The sequence below is a fragment of the Macrotis lagotis genome, chromosome 5, assembly GCF_037893015.1.
Source record: "Macrotis lagotis isolate mMagLag1 chromosome 5, bilby.v1.9.chrom.fasta, whole genome shotgun sequence".
Classification (NCBI taxonomy): Eukaryota; Metazoa; Chordata; class Mammalia; order Peramelemorphia; family Peramelidae; genus Macrotis; species Macrotis lagotis.
The window spans coordinates 37,641,036-37,660,223 of record NC_133662.1 but is presented as its reverse complement, the minus strand read 5'-3'; the positions used below and the strand labels follow the sequence as shown (position 1 = coordinate 37,660,223).

General features: G+C 31.5%; 1 protein-coding gene across 6 annotated transcripts in view; it reads right to left on the bottom strand.

The window, feature by feature from the left end:
* The window catches only part of TINAG (tubulointerstitial nephritis antigen), a 235,575-nt gene that overhangs the window by 90,536 nt on the left and 125,851 nt on the right, over nucleotides 1-19,188 (bottom strand). The window contains exon 10 of one of the 6 annotated variants that reach the window (XM_074237234.1): nucleotides 6,094-18,802. The exons of the other annotated variants lie outside the window; for them this stretch is intronic. Within the exon in view, the coding sequence (XP_074093335.1) occupies nucleotides 18,757-18,802 (46 nt within the window). The 3' untranslated portion in view covers nucleotides 6,094-18,756. Of the gene's footprint in view, nucleotides 1-6,093; nucleotides 18,803-19,188 lie in introns of those variants that run through there. 6 annotated transcript variants of the gene reach the window in all.

Sequence of the window (19,188 nt, the reverse complement as noted above, 5' to 3'; positions counted from 1 at the left end):
GAAAATACCATCTATATCCAGAAAAAGAGTGAGTCTGAATGAAGACCAAAGCTTACTATTTTCAATTTTTAATTTGTTTTCCATTTCATTTTTATCCCTCTTTTTCCTTTTTGTTATGATTCTTCTTTGACAATTTTATTAATATAGAAATATGTTTAGCATAAATATGTGTAACCTATATTAAATTGATCTATGTCAGGAGGGAGAAAGGAAAGGAAGGAGAAAAAAATGTGTAACTTACGAGAAAGACTGTTGAAAGTCATCTTTGCATACAGTTGAAACAATTTTTTTTTAAAAAAGAAAGAAGATTGCATAAGAAAAAGCAAATGGAAGAGAAAGAATTGGACAAATTATAAAATATAAAAGAGGCATTAAACAGCTTTTTAATGAATATGGGGGATAGTGGCAAAGTTTAAACATTGCCTTCATGAGAAATGGCTCAAAGATGGAATAATATATAAGCTCAGTTGGATACAGAAATCTGTTTTACTCTATAAGGATATAAAAAGTGAACAGAAAAAAAAGATGGGAATTCATAGAAAGAAGAGTGGACTGAAGGATGAAGCTATTAAAAATTTAACTCTTATGAGTATGAACAGGATGGGGATGAAACAGGGTTAAACAAGAGGAAAAAATAGCATGAAGGGAAATACACAATCAATTTTCATAACTATTAATGTGAATGGGATAAATTCACCCATGAAATAGAAGTGAATAGCAGAGTGTGTTAAAAACCAGGATTCTATAATATGTTGCTTACAAGTAACACATCTGAAGCACAGAAATATACACAGAGTAAAGATAAGGGACTGATAAAAGAATATATTATATTTCAGTTAAAGAAATGGAGAAAATAAAGCAGTGCTAAAAGTCCAGATCTCAGACAAAGGGAAAGCAAAACTAAAATCTAATTAAATGAGTATAAGGAAGAAGCATATCTTCCTGAAAGGTACAATAGACAGCGAAGACATTTTAATACTAAAGATATGTGTACCAAGTGGTATGGCATGTAAATTTTCAAAGGAGAAGTTGAATGGGTTATAGGAAGAAATATACAATGAACTATACCAGTGGAGGAACTTAAATTTTCCTTCTAAGAACTAAATAAATCTAGGGAAAATAAACAAAAATATTAAGATGATTAAAATTCTGGAAAAGTTAGATATTATAAATCTCTGGAGAAAACTGAAGAGTAATAAAAAGGATTCTACTTTTTTCTCCATAGTACATGACATAAACACAAAAATTGCCCATTTATTAACACATAAAAACCCTCAAAACCAAATGGAAAAAACCATAAATATTAATAAGCCAATTAAAAATACCCAACTAATACAAAATTGAAAATCCTGAACAATGAAAGGTGAGATTAATAAAATTAAAAGAAAGAAAACCATTCAACTGAAGAATAAAATTAAAACTTATTTTATTAAAATTGATTAATTATTGATTAAATTGATTTTTAAAAGGATAGGAAACAAAAATATCTGTATCAAAAAAATGAACAGATTGGATTCACCACTAATGAAGAGGATATAAGACCAATAATTACAAATTAATTTGCCCAATAACATGCCAATAAATCTGACATTCTGAATGAAATGAATGTCAATGAAAATATAAATTACCCACAGTTAACAGAAGAAACAGAGTACTTGACTCTGTCTTAGAAAATAAAGAGACTCAGGGTCAGGTGGATTTACAAGAAGAATTCTACAAACAATTTAATTGAAAAAGCAATTAATGTCAATAATCTATAAACTGTTTGGGAAAATAGGTAAAGAAGAAGACCTACTAAATTCCTTTTATGACAGAAATATGGTACTTATACCTAAGAAAGGAAGAGTCAAAACAAAGAAGGAAAATTATAGAACAATTTATCTAATATCTAATTATCTAATATCTAATTATCTAATAAATATTCCAAAATTACTACCAAGAAGATTACAGAAATATATCACAAAAAATCATACACTATGAACAGGTTGGATTTATATATAAATGCAAAACTAGTTCTGACCATATCAATCATAATACCAACAGAATTTTTTGTAATCTCAACAGATCTAGAGAAAGTCTTTGACAAATAAAATGGTAAATTTTGATTAAAAAACACTAACATAGGAGTCAATGTAACTTTCTGAAAATAAAAATAGTATCTATCTAAAATTATCAGTAAATATTATCTGCAACAATTATAAGCACCCCAGTGATCAAGGATGAAGTAAGGGATGCCCTTTTTCATCACTATTATTCAATTTAGTATTATAGGCATTATGTATAATGTTAAGAAGTGAAACTAAATTGCAATAGAAAATGAGAAAACAAAACTATAGCTCTTTGTAAATAATATGATGGCATGCTTACAGAATCCTAGAAAATCAACCAAAAAACCTACTTGAAATATTTAACAACTTTAGCAAAGTTGCAGAATATGAAATAAACCCATATATTATCAGCATTTTTTTAAATGACAAACATAGCCCAGCAGTAAGAAATAGAAAAGTAAATTCCATTTCAAATAACAGTAGAACTATAACAGCAAGATGGGGGTGATGATCAACTTTGATGGATTTGCTCATTCCTTCAAGTGCAACAACCAGGGATAATTTTGGACTATCTGCAATGGAGAATACCATCTGTGTCCAGAGAAAGAATTGTGGAGTTTGAACAAAGACCAAAGACTATTACCTTCAATTTAGGGAAAAAATCTATTATCTTATTATGTAATTTTGCTATCTCTTATACTTATTTGTCTTCCTTAAGGATATGATTTCTCTCATCACATTCAACTGAGATCCATGTATACCATAGAAACAATGTAAAGACGAAAAGAATTCCTTCTGGGGGGTGGTGCAGGGAAGCAAGAATGGGGGAAAATTGTAATACTGAAAATAAATAAAATCTTTCTTACAAAATAACAGTAGAAAATATAAAATACTTGAAAGTCTACCTGCCAAATAAAATTCAGGAACTTTAGGAAAACAATTACAAAACACTTCGCACTATTAATATCAAATTTAAACAAATGGTAAAATAACAATGGCTCATGTCTTGGTGAGTCAATATGATAAAAATAACAATTCTATTTAAATTGATTTGCTCATTCATTGCATACAACTAAAAAATTCTATTTGGTAAAGCTAGAAAAACAAATGGTCACGAATATCTATGGAGTTAATGAAAAAAAAAGGAAAGGTGACCTCACCATACCAGATCTCAAAATATATTATAAAACAGTAATTATCAATATTATCTGGTACTAGCTAAGAAACAAGAGTGCTGGATCAGGGGAAAAAATAAGTGCACAAGAAAACAGTAGGAAATGATTACAGTAATCCAGTTTTTGAAAAACCCAAAGATTTCAACTTCAGTGACAAGAACCCACTTTTTGACATCTGCTAAACACTGGACAACAGTATGGCATAAATTAGGTAGCTCAACATCCTGCATTACATACCAAAAGAACATCAAGGGGCGGCTAGGTGGCACAGTGGATAGAGCACAGGCCCTGGAGTCAGGAGTACCTGAGTTCAAATCTGGCCTCAGGCACATAATAATTACCTAACTTTGTGGCCTTGGGCAGGCCACTTAACCCTATTGTCTTGCAAAAACTAAAAAAACTAACCAAACTAAAAAAACCCCATCAAAATAGGTCAGAGATTTAGACATGAAGCCTCAAGCAAATTAGGAGATCAAGAATTAATGTGCCTGTCAGATCTTTGGAGAAGTGAAAAATTTTTCACTCAATAAAAAATAAAGAACATTACTACATGTAAAATGAATTATTTTGATTAAATAAACTAAACATTTTTTGTAAGATAAATCCAATGAAAACAAGACTAGAAAGAATGCAGAAAGATGGGAAACAATGTTTACAGCAGGTGTATCTTATAAATGTCTCATTTCTCAAACAGATACAAAGCTATATCTAATGTATAAGAAAAGGAATCATTCCTCAATTGATAAATGCTCCAAGGGTATGAACAGGCATTTTTCATATAAAGATATTAAAACTTCCTATAGTTATATGAAAGAAAATTCTATATCATTATTGATTAGAGAAATTAATATAAATTAAAATAACTCAGAGTTACCACCTTTCAAGTATCAGATTGGCTATGTTAGAAAAAAGAAAATAATAAATGTTAAAAAGGATGTAGGAAAATTGGGCACTAATGCACTATTAGTGGAGTTGTTAAATGATCCCCAACCATTTTGGAAAACAATATGGAACTTTGCTCAAAGTTCAGTCAAATTTCCAACTCTTTGAACCAGCAATGCAACTAAATCTGTATTCTAAAAAAAAATCATAAAAAGGGAGAAGGAATTAACATGAAAAGAATATTTATAACACCTACTATTGTGGTGGTAATGAATTGGAAACTGAGGGAATTCTTGTCATTTGGGAAACGGCTGTACAAGATATGGTAAAAGACTGTAAGTGAATATTATTATGCTATAAGAAATTCTATAGTCAGATTTCAGAAGTACTGGGAAAGACTTAGAAGACATGAAATGATGCAAAGTGAAGTGAGTGGAACCAGAAAAACACTGTACACAGTGACAACATTATACAAAGATCAGTTAAGAATTGCCTAGTTCTTGTCAGCAATGGTGGTTGGTTAATTGGCTGGTTGTCCATTCTCAAAGAGGACAAAAATGATATCACTATGTTAGAGTCAAATTCCAGTGGGTCCAACTGTGCCTGATCAAATGAAGATGAGCTCTACCATAGATCAGCCACAAATAGTCCATGTGAACATTGGGTATGGATTCTCTTAAATTTGTGTGTCTAGTGTTGCTGTTGAGCTATTTCAATTCCACTTTGTTCATAGAGCACACTTTTTTTCTGAGGAGGGCACATCATGCTTAGAAGTCCTATGCTAGTGTCTCCACGTCACACAGGCTATTCTAAAGTTCTTAAGAGAGACTTTGAGAATGCCTTGAATTGTTTTTTTCTAACCATCATTTGAGTGTTTGTCTTTTGTGAGATCTCCATAAAATAGCATTTTTAGCAAATGTACATTTAAGCAATATGGTCAGTCCATTGAGGTTTCACTCTCTGCAATAAAGTATGAATGCCTAACAATTTACTTCAAGAAAGGACCCCAGGGTCTATTATCTAATCCAGCAATACAGTGATCCAACTGAATTTCAAAGGATTCATCAAAGAGTCTAAATCTCAATGCCAAGACTACTCCTCTATTTTTATTTCTCTCTTTTTACTAGTGGGAGACACTCCACTCTGTTTTTCAGAGCTAAGATCCAGCAAGCAAACTGTCTAAAAACAATCCTCTGTACCCATCGTCTTGATGAACTATGTTACAGCAGAATTGCTTCAAGTCAGCTTGTTTTTAGACACTATCTGCAGGAACCACATTCTGGTCATAAAGCCCTATTATGAATAGAATTCTTTCACTAGGCAAACTTGCCTCATTGATGCTGTTACCTCTCACTACTATGGCTACACATCACTGCTCAGTTCTTTGTCTAACTACGACTATTAAAAACAGATTTAATCTTGCTTCCTTGGATCTTTTAGGTCTTAGGGGAGATCCCAGCAGACATGCCTCATTTCTCTTGCCCAATGGATTAAAAAAAGACTCTTTGCCTATAACCTCTGTGAACTTTTTTTGTTTTATTTTATTTTATTTTCAAAGTTGACCTTTGGTATAAAGCTTTCCTATAACCTCTGTGGCTTTTTGTCAGAGTTGACAGTTAGTTTTATAATCTCTGTGCCTCTTTGGTTTATTTAATTTTGTTTTACAGAGTTAACAGTAAGTGTACAACCTCTGTGAGCTCTTTGGTATTTTCAGAGTTCAACAGGTGGTGCCTAATCTCTGTGGTATTTTAGTAATTTAGTTTCAGAGTTTGCAAATGGAAAAATAATATCTACATCCAGAGGAAAGACTGATGGGATCTGAATGTAGATTGAAGCATAATAATTTCACTATCTATTTTTTCCTTTTGGTATCTTTCTTTTTTCACAATATGACAAAGAAGAAAAATTTGCTTTACATGATTTCATATATATATATATATATATATATATATATATATATATATATATATATATATATAAAACCTATATCAAACTACTTATCATTTTAGGGAGGGGCAAGGTAAGGGAAATAGGGAGCAAATTTAAAACTTGATTTTCTTAAAGTGAATGTTAAGATTGTTTTTACATGTAATTGGAAAAAATAAAATACTATTAAAAATACTCCCTTCTCTGAGATTACCAGCATTCTGGTGAAGACCCTCAACTCATGATTGAATTACTGTAACTGTCTGCTGATAGATCTGCCTTCTCATGTCCTTCCCAACTCCAATTAAAATTCCATTCAGTCATTAGTGATTTTCCTAAACCATCATTCTGACTATGTCATATCCTTACTCAATTCAGTAACTCCCTATTGTCTCCAAATAGAAAATCCTCTGTTTGACATGGAAAACACTTGATAACCCAGCACTTCTTTCCCAGTTCTACATTTACAGTTTTCTTTTACCTTATCCATGTTCATCTTTGGAACATTCCATGTTCACACTTGCCTCTTTGATGTTCCTTGAACAAGTTATGCTAACTCTTAATTCTGGTAAGTTATTTTGTCTGTAATCTAGCGTAGAATATTTTACATTTTTATTTGTGCTTGTTTTTTCCCTAGCTTCCTTCATGTCTCAACTAGACTCTCATTTTAACTCCTCTTAATTATAATCCTTTTCCTCTGTTAATTATTTCCCTTTCTGTATGTAGCTTATTTATACATTTTTCTTTGCTTTTTGGCTCCTCCATTGATTATGATCTTTTTTAAAGACAGAAACTATCTTTTGCCTCTTTTTTCATCTTTAGAACTTAGCATTGTTTCCAGTACATAATTGGTGCTATGTTATGTTGTTAAGAAAAATGATTTTTGACTGACTGACATTACCTACTGTATGCTAGACATTGTGTTTAGTGCTGAGAATACAAAGAAAAAGCAAAACCTGACCCTGCTCTCAATGGGCAAACTTTTTAAACATGTTGAAGAATCTATATAAATAATTATAATAGTATGATAGATGGAAAAAAATCTTTACAAGAAAAGGAATATAGGAGATATAGGAATCAAACAAAGCTTCCTTGAGAAGTTGCAGTTTACATGACACTAGGAAAACTTTAGGACGTGTGTTGGAGGTTGGAAGGAAGAAAATTTTAGGCATGAGAAAAAGTCATGCAAGCAAATTTTAATGGGAGGAAGAGGGATATATTTAAGAAGAAGCAAGATGGTCAGAATTTTGGATTGGAGCAGGTGTAGAAGAGAGTCATATTTTTAAAGATTGGAAAGAAAGGAATGGGTCAAATTTTTTAAAGTATTAAAGGTAAAGCATAGGAATGATGCCATGTAATCTGAGAGATATATTTTTTATTTTCAATAAGTTTTCTTCAGTGATCTAACATATGTAAATTTTCTAAAATTTTATTTATTTTCTTAATTACTTTCTTATTTATTTTATGGTTAGATTTATCTATCTCTGAGAAGGAAAATTTGAAATCCACCCACTAGCAAAGTTCTAGTATTTCCTGCTATAATCCACTTAATTTTTTCCTTTAAGAATTTGGATACTATGTAATTTGGTGTATATATGTTTAGTATTGATATTACTTTATTGTCTATGGTTCTGTTTAGCAAAACATAGTTTCTTTAATTATCTCTTTTAAATGAGTCTATTTTTTCTTTTATTTTTATGAAATTTTATTGATACCCTTGATTTTTCTTATTATTTGAGGCATAATAGATTCTGCCTAGCCTTTTATATTAACTATATATATGAGTCTCTCTATATCAATTGTGGGGGCAGCTAGGTGACACAGTGGATAGAGTACCGACTCTGGAGTCAGGAGTACCTGAGTTTAAATCCAGCCTCAGACACTTAAAAATTACCTAGTTGTGGGGCCTTGGGTAAGCCACTTAATCCCATTGTCTTGCAAAAAAACAAACAAAAAAAGATCATATTTATGAATTCTGATTTCTAATTCATTGTAATCACCTTTGACTTTCGGGTAAGCCCTTTCCATATGTAATTATATTAGAAGTGTACACTTACTTCGATGCAATTTTTATTTTATTACTTTCTTTTTCTTTATGTCTTTTCACAATTCAAAAGTCTGTTTTGCTCCTGAGCAGTGTCTCCCTTAATCTGCTCTCCCTTTCATAAACTACTTTCTCTTATCCCTTCCCCTCCTATTTCTGTATTGGCAAATTAGATTTATATTTCCAAGTATGTGTGTGTATATACAGTCAGTCCCTAATTCATGCATTTACCTTTTTTTATTTCAAGCATTCATGTGATTTAATTAGTAATTTCATTTTCACTTTCATGATGGCAATTGCAGACATTTTACAACTATGCACAGTAGGGAAAAAAGTGAGATGCATGATATATACAAGTTTTTATGCATCCTTCATAATTTCCAAAATGACACAACAGTTATGAAGGATAGGGGTTAGAGGTGATGTCAAGATCTCACCAGTTTTGGTGTCTTCCAATAGCAGGGAATAAAGTCCCATTAGCCTCTTCCTTGGCTTTTAGAGTGTAACCAAAGTAAAGAGATATACAGAAGTATAATTTACAGTACAATGCTCTCACATTGACATCTGAAACAGTGGAAGTAATATTTGGGTTTTTTAAAAATTTAACTTAAGGCAAATATGTAAATGTTTTGCATAACTAAACATGCTTAATCTGTAACAAACTGGTTGCCTCCTCAAGGAGAGGGAGGGGAGACAGGGAGGTAAAGAATATAAAAAAAAAAGATATTATCTGAAACCAATTATTAAAACTGAAATATTAACACAAAAACTCACAGAATTCTAGGGAAACACTAAAGAGGAACACATTGTGCATATAACTAATTTTATTTTTTGTATTGTATTTTATGGGTTTTTTCAAGGTCACTGTATAAGGCAAAATGAACATTTTCAAAAATGATTTGTTATAAAGAATTTTATATACAAGTATATTTTTAGTAATGTCTAGTGAGATATTATAGTTTTAGTGGATATCAGAACCTAACTCCCTCTTTTTCTTAGGTTCAGTGTATCAAAATTTGCTTTTATGACCCTTAAGTCATTTTGTAAGAATGTTACTACCACCAAGGTTGAGGATTGACTTCACATTTTTGCCTCTCTGAATCAATTTAGATGATAATAGACTCAATTGTTGCTCACCTTCCCATTCCATATACAAAAGTTCATTCTATGTACATTTTTAAAATGGATAATTTTCTCCATCCTTCATCTCCATTTACTCTTCTCCCAATGCATCCTTTTATCCTCATCCTTTCATTTTTAAAAGTACTTCCAACATAATTGACTCATTTTTGTAGTTTTTTTAAAAGTCCTAATAATGATCTTAGAAATTATATGTATCATCTTTCCATATCAGAATGAGGAGTTTAATATTACTGAATACCTTTTGAGTCATACTTTATGAATATCATTTGAATTCTTCTCTTCAATCTTATGTGTGAAAGTCAAATTTTCTATTTTGTCTCTTATCTTTTTATAAGGAATGTTTGAGAGCCCTCTGATTAAATAACAATTTATTTTTCACTGCAGGATTATACTCAAATTCATTGGGTAGGTCAATTTTGGTTGTAACCCTAGTTTCTTTACCATTTGCAATATCATATTTCAAGTCTTCCCCCCCTCTTTTCATTGAATATCTGCTAAATCTTGTGTTATCCTAATTGTGACACCATAGCATTTGTAGAACCTCTTTCTGGTTGCTTGAAGAGTTTTGTCTTCGATCTGGGATTTCTGGAATTTGGCTATAATATTCCTTGGAGCTTTTATTTGGGTATCTTTTTCAGGTTGTGAAAGCTATATTTTTTTCAATTTGTTTTACCCTTTCTTCTAAGATAATGGAAAAGTTTCCATTTATAATTTCTTAAATTTGATATTTATTATCTTTCTTTGATCATGGCTTTCAGTTCAATCATTCTAGAAATAAATTATTTCTCTTTGATCTATTTTTTACAATATTTTTTTCTAATGAGCTATTTTATATTCTCTTCCATTTTCTTTTTTTCTTTTTTTTTTTTGTTTTGGTGAAATAATGGAGTTAACCCAAGTTCACACAGCTAGTACATATCAAGTCTTTGTGGGTTGTTTGGAAAATTTTTCAATCTTTTGACTTGTTTTTATTGTTACTTATTGTTTCATGAACTCATTAGCTTTTATATACCAAATTCTGCTTTTTTGCTAGTATTATTTTTTTCAGTATTTTTATAATTTCCTTTCATGATTTCATTTCCTTTCCTAATTTTTCCTCTGCCATTCTAATTGTGAAAATCATTTTTAGGTATTTCAGGAATTTGGGGATGACTAGATGGTAACAGTGAATCTAGCACCAAATCTGGGTTTGGAAACATGAGATGGAATCTGGTCTCAAAAGTTTACTAGATATTGTACCTAGGCAACTCACCTAACCCTCTTTACCTCAGTCCCCTCATTTGTAAAAATAGTCTGGAGAAGGAAATGACCAACCATTTATATCTCTTTGCCAAAAAAAATCTGAAAGGGGATCACAAATTAGGCCTGACTGAAAAAATTGAATGAAAGGTGAAACAATGACAAGGAATTCTGATGGACTTGTGTCAAATTCAACTTGATTTTTCTTTGTTGTTTTACTTCAAACTGTTTTGACATGATTGTCTTCTTCTGAATTTGTATCTTGTTCTTCATAATTACCATAATAGCTTTTTGTGGGTAATTTTCCTGTAGTATGGTTAAATTTATAGACTATTTCTTGATGTTGAATTGATATCAAAGTTGAACTCTTTTTCTAAAATGGGAGAGTTTGCTGTTTTTGTGAGTTTTTTCATTTTATTTTTTTTTGTAGGGGGAAGGAGCAGAAATCTTCAGTCTTTTTTGCATTTATTTTTTTCAAAGTAAATTCTGGGGATTTGAAAGTTTTCAGTGCTTCCAACATTGTGTGATGTGGGAAGTGGTGAGGTAATTGCTCCCTTGGGATCAGAAGCAATACTGCTTTTCAAGGATGCTACTTAATTGGACAACAAGTAATTCTGATCATCAGAGCTCCTCTCTTCCTGAAACATAAAAAAAATTTGCTCCTTAAGCTCTATGACCTCTCTGACCAAGAACTTTGTTATGGGAATTAATATAGCCAGTGGATTTGCCAAATAGTATCCTGTCCTTTACTCATTGCTAGAACAGGAAAACCCTGGAGTTACTTTCTCATCACTTTTCAGATCCCCTTACTGGTCTCTGATTTAAAAACTTCTAAATCTACTTCTATTGCTCTTGCCACACCATGGAACTGTTAGGTCAATCCCCATCCCAGTTTTCTGCTTCTAATCTATGTTATTTTGGGATGGATAAATGGCTCACTCTTACCTTTTGTTGGTTCTGACACTTCATTATTTGATGTGAGATGTTATTTCAAATTTGTTTGAAGAGGAATGTTGGAATAACTCAGTTGCTTCTTCTCTTCTCCTAATCTTGACTCTATGCCTTATTTACTCTTGGAATCACAGGTCTTTTGTTTCCTCCCCTTTTCCACTTAGACACAATGTACTGAATTCATGAGAGATCTAATTTAGTTATGGAGCAGAAGCACCAAGAATGATCCTATTGCATTATGTTTGTTTATTTTGTTTGTTTTTCTGAGTATTCATTTTACTGTTCCATTCCAATTAAGTGCTTTGATTTATGACCTGATGTATTGGTTAAGAATGGACTGGATTAGAGCTCAAATGATTTCTCCCACACAGTAAATCTAAGTAACATATGATTCACATTGACTCAGATACTCATTATATCTTCAAAAATACAGGAAAGAACAAAACCTCCTTAACTTTAGTCACAACTGAAATACCAAGTGAATATATTCGTAATCACCTTCATTCATGTCCAGTCCTGATGTTTCATTATGACTGGAAAGTAACAATGAGTTCTTTTAATGCTTTGCTTAAGCTTTGATAGGATCTGAGAAACCAGAAAGGGGTAAAATACAAATCCCACAATAGACTTTTACTTAAGGATCTGGCCATTCAATCAATAAACTTTTATCAAGTACTTAATTTATATGATAATTTTTAGTTTATAAAATAGCCTTTCAATTCAAGGAGCTTACTTTCAACTTGATAAATAAAGGATTCAACACAAAAGTTTATTAAATTAAATTATAACATATTTTCAGCATATCTATACCATGGAAATCAACAATAGACATAAATTAGAACTTGGCTTACCTTTTTTTTTATTTCTAGATTTAAGAAAGTGAAAACTTGAAAAAAGTGGGTTAAACTTAACAGATTGTCTTGTGTATATTTCTTTTCAGAAAGGTTGTTGTGCAACATTTATCAGCAATCCCCATCATGCAAATAATGCAAGTTAATTTGAAACAAAGAGTGCACCAAGAGAAGGCTCTGGCTAGAATGTACAGAAATGGTGGGATCTGATCTAAATTTTAATAAAGGGCTCTGAGGAAGATGGATTTTTAAAATATGGATGAAGGTTATGCCAATATAGAAAGGTAAAAGATGCTATGTTGAGTTCATTTGGTTAAACCACAGAGTTTGTGAATGAGAAAAATATAAGACTAGAAAATTTATTGAAGACAGTAGTAAAGGGCCTTTCTTAGCCAAGAAAAAAGTATTTAAAAGCTGTGCTAGTTATAATAGGGAATCACTAAAGATACAGAGGTTAAGTAGGATGAAAACAAGGTGGAGGGGATAAACTAAATTGAAAGAGGCTCATCCCCAGTAGGTTGATCAAAAGTGATTTTTTCCCCCAACTATAGCAAATCATTAAACTAGTAAGTTTTTGAAAAAAAGAGGTTTGAGTCAATGAAAGGAAGCAACCACACCAATGAAATCACATGTCTTTAAATATTGGAGTGTTCTATAAGTCATTCATTTACAGCATGACCTTGTTTATTTTTTTTATATGGTAGATTTGTCCAGACAGTTGTCTTAAGCTTCTTTGTGTATTAAAAGAAAATTGCAAAAGTCTCTAAATTAAAGTGCCTATTTGAGTTGTGTCAGTTTACTATTGGTTTAACATCACTTAAGCTGTCTAGTCAACATTTATTTGTTAGAAAATTAGCAGGAGAAAATTATCTAGTAGCTACTAAAAGTTTAGAAAAAATTTACAAAGCCATTTGAGCCTGTGGGAGACTCATGTCTGCAATCATTACAATTCACTAATATGTTTAGGAGTTTATTTTTTCAATCATTCAAAAAGTATTTCCTTTTTCACAGGACCCCACAGGAGATACTGCCTTAAATAAAGGAACAAATATAATCATAGAAATTATAGTCTGCAAGGCAGAGTAGAAAATGAAAGGATGGGACCAGAAATGAAATCATATTAAACACATTTAGTACTGCTTACTTTTTGGGTGACAGTCTTCCAAACATAAATTCTACAGGCATAAATACATAGAAATAATAAATTAATATATAAATAATAAAAATTATTTTGAGACAATGTGAAACTGGATTCCACGTGCAATGTTATGTAATACCTCAGAAATATATCATCATTAATCATTCAACAAAAGAGAATCATTATTAACTATTCAAGAGTAGAAGAACTTAATCCAACAAGGGATTCTTATATACACACATGCATATCTGCTTTTTTTTGAAGTGTGAAGTGCAATTAAATCATTCAATTGACACATTCCACTTTAACTAGCAAGTTGATACATCCAGTTAAAATACATTTATTAAATCAATCAATTAAAGAAAAACTAATCAATTTAGGAAGAATGAAGACCTTTGGAGGAAATGAAATGATCCTACACAGAAATTTTATTGTGATTGACTGAGAAGATTTGGGTATGCCTTGTAGGGTTTGGATAAAGAGATTAATACAGTTTAAACCCAGAATACTAGTGTTCAGCCAGTCCAGTTATGGAAAGAGTCTCAGTCAGACCTGCAAAAGAAAATCCCTTTTGTAGGGAGGAGTGGAAGACAAAGAGAGAACTTCTGTCTCCTCCTCTGTTAAAGGAACAGAGGATAACTTTGTGATATTTAAAAAGCTGGAAAATGTTGGACTTTCCAAGAAACTCTAAGCAGAAGACTCAATCAAAGGGACAAAAGAACATTGATAACAGGATCTTTGAATTATCCATTTGATGCATATACTGTAAATTTGAGTCCACTTTCTCTTAGATTGTCTACATACTTAGAGAAGAATGAACCAGACCATGGGATATGTAGGGGATACTTACATCAGTTATTTCTACTATAAATTAAGTGCTAATAAAGCTATTTTTTAAAAAGCTTACTAAAATCTATTTAAGTCTGGCTGACTGTATTATATTGATTGAAAATCAATGGAATATACCAATAGGGGTTTCTGAGTGATAATATCAGAAAACTTATTTTCAGCTATTCAGGGATGAATCCTGAGAGGTGAAATATTTGATCACTCTAAGGGTCCTGATTTGCCAGTGCAATTGTGAGTCAGGGAGAGAGAGAGAGAGAGAGAGAGAGAGAGAGAGAGAGAGAGAGAGAGAGAGAGAGAGAGAGAATCCAGAACCTGTGTGACATATGTGTCTGCATCTATGCAAATATAATATATTCATATATATCTGCTTGTGTATAGGAAATTATATATAATTCTTCATTCATATTTTAATTACTTACAAATCACTTTTATTTTTTCAATGCATACTCATCAGGCTGAAAAATCCAGAGAGTGGATTTTGTTTTTTTACAGAATCATACACAAAAAAAGCCAAACTGTGGGAAACTATTAGAAGTGGGACTACTGTCCCTTTGCTCCCTAGGATTTAAATAATAGTGCATGCAATCTTTGGATTCAAAGATCTGAGATAATTTTTAGTAGATAGTTGGAGACAAATATCTTCTTACAGGATTTGGTCTACTTCCCAATTCTCACTTCATTCTTTGAATTAAGAATACACCAAATCTCTGAAAATATAAATGCAATGAGTAGTAAGGTGACAGAGAGCAATAACACAATCAGAGGAGCCTGAGCTATATAGACAAAAGATTGAGTATTTTAATAGTTTAATAGTATTTCAGTACGTACTCAATATTAATTGCTCACCTATTCAGTGAAAGATTAAGTTAAAGCTAAATAGGGCTACTGCACTGACCTTTTTCATAAATGAATATTCTAGGTAGGAGAAATGTTCTCTATTAACCAGAAGGTTACTGTAGTCTCTTAATAAAGGACTATTTTCTATAATATCGGCAGAAAATAACTTATATGAGTTTGGTATGTCCACAAGGATTGTCTCAATGTATGCTCAATAGTGGCATGGATAGATATATCTGAGATCAGGCCAGCCTCTGGGGAGGAAGAGAGCCCATACCCATATTGCCACCAAGATAGGCTGCTATGTTGGGTAAGGCAGACAACTAGGGTCTTTTTTCTCCAATTTCAAGAAGGATATTTAGCTAAAATTAAAATGATCTGTCTTCTTCAAATACTTCTGATCTAAGGGTATGTTTTGAAAAAAAGTTATTTACCTCATACTCTTAAAGGGGAAGGTACTTTTTAGCTTATACCCTACATCTGTAATACCTAACACCAAATGCTGATTATGAAAAAAATAACAAATTGCAAAATTGTGAATGAGTGCATTTGCCCAAACAAAATAAGAAACAGAGAGTGAAATTCTATGAAGCAGAATATACTGGAAAATACATATTTGAGAAGGAAAGAGATTTTCAGTTAGGAGGAGATATCTCAATTGAAAGAAATATGACCTGATTTCTCCAAGGAGATCAATTCTAGCAATCCATCAGGAGACAAGATGAAAAGCAGGATGCAGGATATCTTTATATCTTGAGAAGTCAGTTTCCCCAATATGTTGACTAATCTTGTATTTATGCATCTCTACCCAAGAATCCCTGGAAAGAATTTCTCTCACAAAACTCTGGTGCCAAGCTAATGGATCATTCACTAAGGAATAGTGTCATGCTCTTCATCAACCAGAGGTCAATTCTTCCTTAAAACAAATTATCTCTGGTTTATTGGAAACTTAGATATGCTTATACTAGGGAACTAGCTCAAGAAGAGTGAACACCTAGTGGTGAATCAGATATTTTCTCCCTCAATCATAAATAGCTTTTCTATGATTTTCAGTCAAATCATATTTCAAACTCATATACAGGGACATATGAAGGTGTCAATGCAATATTACTATTCCACTACCCATTTCACTAACAATAAGACTTAGCACTGGTAAATATTAAGCAAATTCACATTTATTTTATGTGCATGCATTTTACATATATTTACATATAAATATATGCAGAAACACATTTGTATACACATATAGGGATATACATGCACGCATAAGTGAATATATTTTAGGTGGGAGCAGGAAAAAATAGTCATATCTTCCCAAGTTAAATATGGTCTTAATTTTCTAGGAACATGCACAACAGTATAGTATATATTAAAGTATAATCCCATTATGAATTGAAAAGCACATTAAATTAATTAAAATAAGATTGAACAGAATCATATTTCTAGAAATAAAAGAAAAAAACATTTAAAGAGATCTGTGAGAAAAAAAAGACATTCAAGTTTTTAATACTTTTTTTATTTTAAAAGAGATAAAAGAAAAGATTGATTAAGAATTTGTTCAAAATTGATATGAAGTGAATGCAATACTAACTGAATGTAGAATGTGCAGAATTTTGAGCAAATATGTCCCATACTTCTCAGAGTCAATAAATAATCATGAACTTTTGAATAAACTGGTTTTGACCTGCTCATATCAATGTAACTAGTAATTTCAATTCTTGGGTGCTTTTTTAATTTGTTTTTTTCTTTTCAGATGGTGTTTTCTTGGGTTACTGAGTCATTATGAATGATAGGACAAAAATGTATACTTGAAAAAGGGGGAAAGAAGAGAACTCTCACCTTAAAAATACAATAACACATAACTGTTTTATTTCATAATTGATGTTACAAATGGCTTTTTTCAATCATAATATGATTGACTTTTTGTAAACTTTAAAAAATTATTATTTTTTAAAAACTTAGATGGACTTGAAAAGGAGACTTCATATTTCATATCTAGGTAGTAAAGTGCGTAAAGCAGCAGACTTGGAGTTAGGAGACTCCGAATTAAAATCCAATCTCACTAACCATGTGACTGGGCAAATCGTTTAACTCTGTTTACTTTAGTTCTTCAGCTGTAAAAAATGAGCTGGAGAAGAAAATGGCAGGCTACTGTAGCATATTTGCCAAGAAATCTCCAAATGGAGTCACAAGGAATTGGACATGACTGCAACAACTCAACAACAAAATATTTCACAGTATTTCATATAGACAAAATTAGCAATTTTTAAGGTATTCTACAAGTCCTAATACTGCCAAAAATTTATATTGGACCTTGGACACAACCTCTCGGATCCTCAATTGTCTAATCTACTGTTTGAAAGGTTTTGACTAGATGAGAGGTAGGACCCAAAAAGTCTGGATTTGAACGAAAGTTTTGATAATTACTAATTGTGTGGCCTTTGATAGTTGACAACCCCTGTGGATTTCAATTTCTTCACTTGTAAAATTGTGGTCTTTATTAATTAACATGGAAAAGTAAGAAAAAAATGCTAAAGAATAGAATTCAAAATTGATACAAAAGAAACATACTTCTACAACTGACACTGAGGAAATTATAGTGAGATTATCAAAGCTGGATCAGCATCAGAAAATTCTAAATTACATAATGTTGATTCCATATGTGACAATGCCTTTCAGCATCTGTATAATTTTTTTCTGATAATTATTGGGAAGGGTAAATGTCAACCATGGAAAGGAAGGATGACCACTCTTCACCTTTGTTTATTCGTGTAAAAAATGATGAAGTAATTTAAAAAACTGCAAAATACTGTTAGAAGATTATGAAGTCTTGGTCAAGAAATTGAAAAACATAGAGTAACAGGTGGTATATGCAGCATTGTTGTGATTAAAAAGCATGGGATACAGCTCTATTTGCCTCAGTTTCCTCAACTGGAAAATAAGAATAATAATAAGGCCTACCTTTCAGTGTAAGTAAAGTATCAAATGAAATAATATTTATAAAGTGTTTAACACATTGCCTGGAACATAGAAGTCACTTTATAAATGCTAGTCCTTTCATATGAATGCAACTATAAGACTCTTAATTACAGAAATAAAATAAGTTCTAAATAATTGCAAAGTTATAATTGTTAGTGATTGATTATGCTGATATAATCAAAATAAAAATACTAAGCTAATTCAGGTATTCAGTACCATATCAAACTATCAAGGAGTTACATTATAACAACAAATTTTGCACAAAATTTACAGGAAAGGTCATACATTCATATAAGGAAAATAGTCTTTTGTTTTGCTTTTTTAAAGTAAGAATAAAAGGGACTTTTGTTAATAAGTCTTAAAGTAAACTGAAAAATCAATCATTATAATTATTGAGAAATGCTTTAAAATATAAAAAGTAACTCATCGAACATATTGGACAAAGATTTCAAAGCAATTAAACATAATAGATTCATAAGTGAATAAGGATACAAGTTACTTGGATGAAAATAGACACTGCTTGGGGAACTGCGAAGTGAAAGACAAAAGGATTAGAACTAGAATGATCTTCAAAAGCCCATTCCACCCTCTTCATTTTGCAGTTGAAGAAACTGAGTGTCCCACAGTGGCAAAATGAATTGTCCAAAGTCACACCAGTAGTAAGCATCATAAGAAAGATTTGAACTCAATTTCCTTAACTCCAGATCCAAAACTTTTTTTTTTGCACTGTGGCACACTTCCTAAAAGGACAGAAATTAGGTTTAAATCAACATCTTATTCCATAAGATGCCATATGTTTGAAATGAATAAGTAAACTAAACTTAAAAGGTTACATTTTGAAAACATTCATAGAGAGTGAAAAAAGGCATCATTCACAATATTGACTAGTGGAAGGTTTTTTTTTTTTTAACTAGAGTAACCAAGAAAATAAAATGAGCATTTCATAAAATTTAAAAAAAAATCATGGACAAAAACATATTTAGAATTATGAGAATTGAGGAAATGATCTCAGCAGCAACAACAAAAATCTGATAGAGATCGGTTTTCCAAGACAGATTAGGAAGTGATACAAATATTAGAGGAATGGGAGTAATTATCAAAGGATAAGTGGCCTAAGGCTATAAAT